The following is a 7,675-nucleotide window of genomic DNA, read 5'->3' on the forward strand; positions in this document are numbered from 1 at the left end:
AAGTGCAAGTGTGAGGAAGCTAGGACTTACCAAATAACAAAAAAAAATTGCTAAATATCAATGGTAAGTCCTAGCTACCTCAAACTTGCACTTTGTAATGCTAAAATTGAATGGGTTAATAACCGAATACTTAACTTTTTTCTAAAGAGTGTAAATTGCAATACTTGGATGGAAATTCGCAGAGTTTTCTTTAATTTTGCATAAGGTTTGTAACTCCGATTTTTGGGGTTTTTGGTGTGGAATTAACCATATTTTTATAAAAAAATAGGGAAAAATAAAATATTTAAAAAATAGTTGCCGGTATTGTAAAAACTTCACTGTACCTAAACTTTATTGACTGACTGTATATCTTATTTAAGTTAAGTACGACAAAAACTTTCGAAGTACTTCATATACATATAAGCTTAAAAAGAACTGAATTTACTTAAAAATCAATATGCTTAAATTTAGACAAGTAAGACAAAGTGAATTAATATTTTTACTTTTAAGCAGAACGCACTTTTGTTTTTTACTTACTACTTAAGTTTAATACTACTACTACTACTAATGTGGTTTATAGATTTTTAATAAATGCGTTTAACCATTTGTGATTGTATTGTCCTTCCTTCAACCGATCGTATTTAATATAGAAGGGAAATGTTTCAACAAGCCTGATTAGAAATGTAGATCTAAGGTGACGAATTTATAACAGGTTGGGAACTGCATATAAAAAATGGATGCAGATCGAACTAGATCTCATCTTTCGAATTAGGAACTGGTTTGGAACTAAAGAAAAGGGGATGCAGAACGAACTAGATCTCATCTGTCGAATTTGGAACTGAGCCGGAACTATAGAAAAGGGATGCAAAACGAACTAGATCTTATCTGTCGAATTTAGAACTGGTTCGGAACTAGAGCCAAAGGGATGCAACGGGGGACAATTGACACTTCCTAGGAGATCGCAATGTTAAATTCGCCAGTCGCTAGCATGCAAAAGAGAATTAACGCGTACTAGTCATGGTTCCAAATGCACTAGAACCGAACCAGTTCTGCACTAGTTCGTTTCCCTACAGGGTGGTTCCCACGTCTCAATCATAAGCAATAAAGATTTAAGAAAGTATTTCGCCGACATTCAATTGAATACCATTAAAACGGAACGGAATGTCTGGGCTATAGCTGGGTGCGGGTTTCAATTGAGAGATGTGACAAAATACTGAAACTGTATGTAGTGCGCTCTGACCGCAAGCCACTTCTAGGCAGAGAATGGCAACGCGAGATTAGACTAGAATGGAACAAAATAATAAATAATGATACAGTTAGTGTGCAAAATATTAACCAGATACAGCAAAATCAGAAAAGCAGTCAAATTGAAAATTTAACTAGTAAATATCCGAATGTGTTTTCGACCACTACCGGAAAAATTAAAGACTTGCAAGCTCGTTTTTACCTAAAACCTAATGCAGCGCCGAAGTTTGTGAAGCACCGAAGAGTTCCTTTTCCATTAATGGAAGCAGTGGAGAAACAATTGGATGCACAAGTAGCAGAAGGTCTTCTTAAGAAGGTTGAAACCAGCGAATGGGCTACGCCAATTGTCGTGGTGCGGAAAAAGGGTGGTGGAGTCCGAATATGCGGGAACTATAAAGTTACGCTGAACCCGGTTTTATTGGTCGATGAACACCCACTACCAACAGTAGATGAGCTGTTTAGCAAAATGGCAGGTGGAGTACGGTTTTCGAAAATCGACTTGGCAACAGCATACCTTCAACTAGAGGTACATCCAGACGATAGGCACCTTCTTACGCTCAACACGCACAGGGGATTGTACCATCCAACTCGTATGATGTTCGGAATCGCCAGTGCACCGGCAAAATGGCAGCGATTAATGGAACAGGCTATAGGAGATATTCCGGGAGTATCGGTCTTTTTGGACGATATAAAGGTGACAGCGCCAGATGATGATACACACATAAAACGTGTCGAGGAAGTACTTAAAAGGTTCGATCACTACAACATGCATGTTAACTTGGAAAAATCTGAATTTTTGAAAGAAAGTATAGAATAGTGCGGGTACGTAATAAGCAGAGAAGGCATTCGTTGAATGAGCAACAAGATCCAGGCTATACAGAATATGAAAGTTCCAACAAACCATAAAGAAGTTCGTGCATTCATGGGGCTCGTGAACTATTATGGCAGATTCGTTAAAAACTTAAGCGACATAGTTCACCCAATCAATAGATTGCTGCAAGACAAAGTGACTTGGTCATTCGACAAAAAGTGTAAAGTGGCGTTCGAGGAAATAAAAAAGCAAATGAAATCAAACGTAATTCTTTGCCACTACGATTCAAAGTTCCTGATCACGTTAGCTGTGGATGCTAGCCCAATCGGGGTAGGGGCGGTCCTTAGCCACATGTATGAAGATGGCACTGTGAGACCGATTCAGTTCGCGTCACAGACTTTAAGCAAAGTACAACAACGCTATTCGCAGTTCGACAAAGAGGCATACGCTCGTTACAGATAAGCGGGCGATATCACAGATATTTGCACCTGGCAGAGGGATACCGATAAATTTAGCAACTCGTATGCAGCATTACGCGTTATATTTGGAACAGTTTGACTACAAAATCAAATGCAAGCGTTCGAAAGAGAATGGGAACACAGATGCTCTTTCGCGGTTACCCAATGCAGCCACATACGAACAGGTGGAAGAAGTTTACGTGGTGGAAGAAGAGTTGTTCGAAAATTCAAACTTCAGCGTGAAACGAAAGCGGACGAAACAATAAGATGACTTTATGAGGGTTTGAAGTATGGCAGGAACAACACGAATTTACTTACATAACGACTGTACACTGAGGGGAGTGCGCGTATACATTCCAAATAATCTACGACAACACACGGAATTGCACACGGCTCATTTCGGTGTGGTCAGAATGAAAAGTTTGGCCAGAGCCAACGTATGGTGGTATCAAATGCATAAGGACATCGAGAATGTGGTGCAAAAGTGCATTGCATGCCAAGACACCCGACCAGACCCTAAAAAAACATAGCCAGTACACAGTTGGAAAACACCCGGAAAAGTTTTTGAACGAGTACACGTAGATTATGCCGGTCCGGCAATGGATAAATATTTGTTTATTTTAATTGACGCATTTAGCAAATGACCGGAAGTTCATTTAACTTCAAACAACGGTTGAAAAATGTCGCGAGATATTTGCGCAGTTTGGTGTACCAAATATCTTGGTAAGTGATCACGGAAGACAGTTCAACTCGACCGAATTTCAAAAATTTTTGAAGGAAAATGGAGTCATCTATAAGCAAGGAGCACCTTATCACCCAGCAAGCGGTCGAGCAGAACGTTATGTACAAACGATTAAGAATAAACTTATCGCAGCAATTGAAAAGCGAGCTTTCAAAGATACTTATAGCTTACTGACGAACCATTCACCCAGTAACCAACAAATCGCCATCGATGCTCATGCTAGGGCGGCAAATACAAGCATGTTTGGCTTTACTTTTGCCGCAAAATGATCAAACGAAATTCGGTAAGACGCTACCAACAAAGAGGATTGACGTAGGTGAAAAAGTAGCAGTTACCTGTCAAAGCCCAAATGCAAATTTGGAGTAGCTGAGGCAAATAAAGGCGATTTGCATCATAGTGTCAGACTCGACAACGGTCAAGAGTATCAAGCGACGATACGCCGGAAGCAACAGGAATGCTAACGGGAGGTCCAGTCAGCGAACAAATGGGTAGAGCTCAGAAACATTCATTATCGTCACATCAGACTCCAGATGCGGTCACAAATCACTCATCGCAATCATCATCTCAACCACATCAGCCTGTTGAGGCACCACCTGAAGAAACACTTCGTGGAAAGGGCGGAGAAGAGGCTAACAAAAACCTACAGTCAGACACATCGCAAAAGCCGACATCGACAACAACAACACTGCAATCACCCGAGACGATGCTGCGCCGTTCGCAAAGGCAACGTAAAATACCAAAACGTTTATTATCATAAATATGTATGTACATTAGAGTGGCACAAAAAAATTAAGTTGGAATTTTAATGCCGGCACCACCTAGGATTGTTCTATATCGAAAAAAATATACCCCTATTTTTTTATTTTGAAATCAAAAAATATTTAGGGGGTGCTCAAATTTTTCCATGTATTTTATATGGAGAAAAAACTATTTTTCGTAGAAATGGTATAAAACTCTTAAAAATCAATATTTTTCAATCGAAAAACTGTGGTTCTCTTCAGGAGACTTCAGTATTAATATCCAATTGTTTATTTAACCATTTTTTATGATTAAAGATTTTTTCCATTGCATTTTCTAGGGGTTTTAGAGGACCTATAAAATATAGGTTCTATGAAGAAATTGTTAAAGAGACAATTGCGTATTATTACTGGCAATCTCCTGAAGATAAGAAAAGTTTTCCGATCGAAAACTGTTGATTTTCAAGAATTCTACACTATTTCTACGAAAAGTTGTTTTTCCCCCATATAAAATACATGGAAAACTTTGAGCGCTTTGAGCACTCCCTATTTTTATTTTTATTTTCAAAATAAAAAAATAGGGGTATATTTTTTTTTCGATATAGAACAATCCTAGGGGGTGCCGGCGTTAAAAAGCCGACCTTATTTTTTTTACATACATTTTTGGAACTCTTGTAGCTCCTGTTACTGAAACATTGTAAACCTTAGGGGAGAGGGATGTTATGTACATATGTATATGAAAGATACACTTAGTCACTTAAGCATAATATTCTACGTACACATACATACACACAGACGAACGAATAACGAAATGAACACTAGGTAAAACACATGTATCACAAACGAATATGTAGAATAAGGTCAGTCGCAATCCAACCATTGTAGCGAGTTTACTGAAATATATAATACTTTTATTTACCACATCGGCGGTGGTGAAAAACTCATCCACTTCCTCATCAATTGGTGAATTATAGTCCTCAAATGGTTCATAATCGTCGGTATATGAAGGCTCTTCAAATACATCTTCATTGTATGTGTAATCGTCCTGTGGCCAAGCATGCAGCGGTACGGGTAACATAGCCAACCAAGTGGCGCTCATCGATATCAAATATTTCATAAGCCACGTGGAAGCGCGGTGTGGCTGCAATGAAGCACTAGCCGCCGTATAAGGATTATCGGCATCCGAACAAATTCCTTGATAGTCATTAACCGTGACACGTTTGTAAATGCGATCCTGTACCAATGAATCCATTATAGTGCCATCGATTTGTCCAAAAAATTTTCCTGAATGATCGCCTTGCTCGGAGATAATAACAAAGCCATTATTGTCCAGCACATAGCAGTCGAGATCATCTGAGGCACAAGTGCGACGACAGCCTGTCATGCCGGTACACTGGAAGAAAAATATTTTCAAGGTTTTATTATTACTTTGTTTATTCCTCTATGTACGCACGGTTGAGGTTATGTTTATAAAATGTTTTGCCAAAGAGTCCAATTGAAATTGTAAACCAACGACGGCGGCTATGGCTTTGTGACCACGATGTTCAAGGAATATCGCGTGTGAAGCAGTAACAAGTGTTGTATTCAATTTTGTCGCATAGCCAGTAGCGAAGGGCACACTATAGACAAAACTGTCTTGTTCGACGGTATGCTGATCTACGGCACGTTTGTACCAGGATGTGCTCATGGCGCGGGCATTGTCCTCACTGAAATGGCTGTTAAGAAAAAAGTTAGGGGTGATTTTCCACTTGCAGCATTGAGCATTTAATATGTCGTAAATTCTATAGTGAGAATATTGAATATTGCTTGGTTTAATAACTTACGGATCAGGCGAGTCCTCTGGTCTTTTCATGTGATCAATCCAACGTAGAAGACCCGAACGCGTGGCAACGAAAGAAGTGGCAACCAAAAACTTTTGATAACCTTGTCTGAAAATATATGAACGAGCTACTTCAGCAAGCTGGAAATAGGTATTCGACTTCAAAGAAATTTGTTAGCTGGACAAACTACATACAAGGGAAAATGAGCACAAGATATTCCTTTTTAACTCTTTCTCGTGTTGCTAGGAACTTACATACTAAGTTTGTGCAAAATACAAATATATTTTGTCTAAATGAATACGAGTTAAAAGAGGCTATCTCTTTGCTCATTTATATGGATTTCTCAATATGTAAAGATTAGTAGCAGAGAAAAGACATCGTTAATCGAGGCAGCTTTGTTACAGTGTTCCTTTGCATGGAAGCTTTAAAAGCACAATACTATGAAGAGAGCTTTCACTATGTTTTCAACTTTTACATTTTGCATTACAAAAGCTCGAGGGAGGCAGTTATTTCAAATCTATAGCTTACAACGACCAACGTGGCTATAGGCAGCAATAGCTTACGTTTTGTGTGTTACCAATATGTAGCAGCGTAGCAATAAATAATTCGTTTTGAGTTTTTGTGTAATTTACCTCTTAAGTATAGCCATTAATGTGGCGATTGGACTAAAATTATTTATAAATATTTATGTTGCATACATTAGGACAGTTTCATTCGCGCGTTAAAATTTGCATTCAAACAGATATGATTTTTCAGAAGAAAAGTTAATTTGTACATGAAATATAAATTATCGAGAAATTAACCAAACAGAGTTTACCAGAAAGAAAAAAAGAGCAGGAATATAAAAAACAAAAGAAATTGGTGCTTTAGTGCATATAATATTTTTTTTTCATTAAACAATATAGAGAAACAAAATGTGCTTTATGATTTTCGGATACAAACATAAAGAAAATTTTTTTGTGCTGTAAAATGTGCATCAAGAAAAGAGATAAGAAATCAATATTCGGTTACAACCGAGTTGTTTCAAGCTAGTCTGCACAAATTCGCAAACATGAGTAACTTAATATTTCGAAATAGACATCAGGTTTTTAGGATCCACAAATAAGCACTCAGTCGTTCTGGTTCCATGAATATAAATAATCATACATTCTTGAAAAAAAACTTCACTACTAGGTCGATCGTGAGCTTAGTGGACATTCACATTCGGTTAGGGTTCGGTAACCCAGGGTTAGAAGAATGTGGAGATTGTAGATAATACGACGCTTATTTACACGGACGGTTTAAAGATGAACAATGGAGACGGATTTCATTTTAGCTACTGAATCACTGTAGGACTTTTCAAGATGGAGGATATAAAGTCGCCTTCCCTATGTTCACAGCCAGCCAGATAATAATAAGGTTCTGCACTTATGTATATACTAGCCAATGCCCGCTTGCTTCGCTGAGCGTAATAAGATCTTTTGCGTTGGCCAATACAAAAAGAGCGTTTAAAAGCAAAATCGGTCTGTAAAGTAAACATTTTTAGTTCAAATTGAAACGAATAAAGAGCAGAATCCTCCTGACACAAAGGCCAAGAATAGTAGCGCTGTGATACCATATCGAATACTAAGCTTTCGATGTTATGAGTTTTACCGATGGTCTTATTTCCACCTGCGTAATATTCTTCTCTGACCTTGCAACTTCAACATTGGTCCGATGTACCATGTAAGCCAATAAAAGTCCGTATAAGGAAACTAAAGTGCACAGATGAGCGTTTTCAGTTATAGGAGGGCCAAGAATCCTAAATCCACCTTCCACTTTCTTCTTCTCCTATTCGTTTTCGCCATTTTCGTACATCCTACCAGCCACATAAACAAATTAATTATGGTCGAGCGTTAATTGCA

The 7,675-nt window shown here is 38.2% G+C and overlaps 1 protein-coding gene across 5 annotated transcripts in view; it reads right to left on the bottom strand.

Moving 5' to 3' along the window:
• LOC118735312 (voltage-dependent calcium channel subunit alpha-2/delta-3) overlaps positions 1-7,675 on the bottom strand; it is a 513,712-nt gene that overhangs the window by 13,979 nt on the left and 492,058 nt on the right. For 4 of the 5 annotated variants that reach the window (XM_036464990.1, XM_036464991.1, XM_036464993.1 and 1 more), the window contains 3 exons: positions 5,796-5,900; positions 5,426-5,687; positions 4,892-5,365 (listed from right to left, as the gene is read on the bottom strand). In XM_036464990.1, the coding sequence (XP_036320883.1) occupies positions 4,892-5,365; positions 5,426-5,687; positions 5,796-5,900 (841 nt within the window). Of the gene's footprint in view, positions 1-4,891; positions 5,366-5,425; positions 5,688-5,795; positions 5,901-6,424; positions 6,458-7,675 lie in introns of all 5 variants that reach the window. The other variant, XM_036464995.1, reaches the window with a different exon arrangement.

The sequence above is a fragment of the Rhagoletis pomonella genome, unplaced genomic scaffold (assembly GCF_013731165.1).
Source record: "Rhagoletis pomonella isolate Grant_MI unplaced genomic scaffold, Rhpom_1.0 Rhpom_scaffold_00003, whole genome shotgun sequence".
NCBI lineage: Eukaryota > Metazoa > Arthropoda > Insecta > Diptera > Tephritidae > Rhagoletis > Rhagoletis pomonella.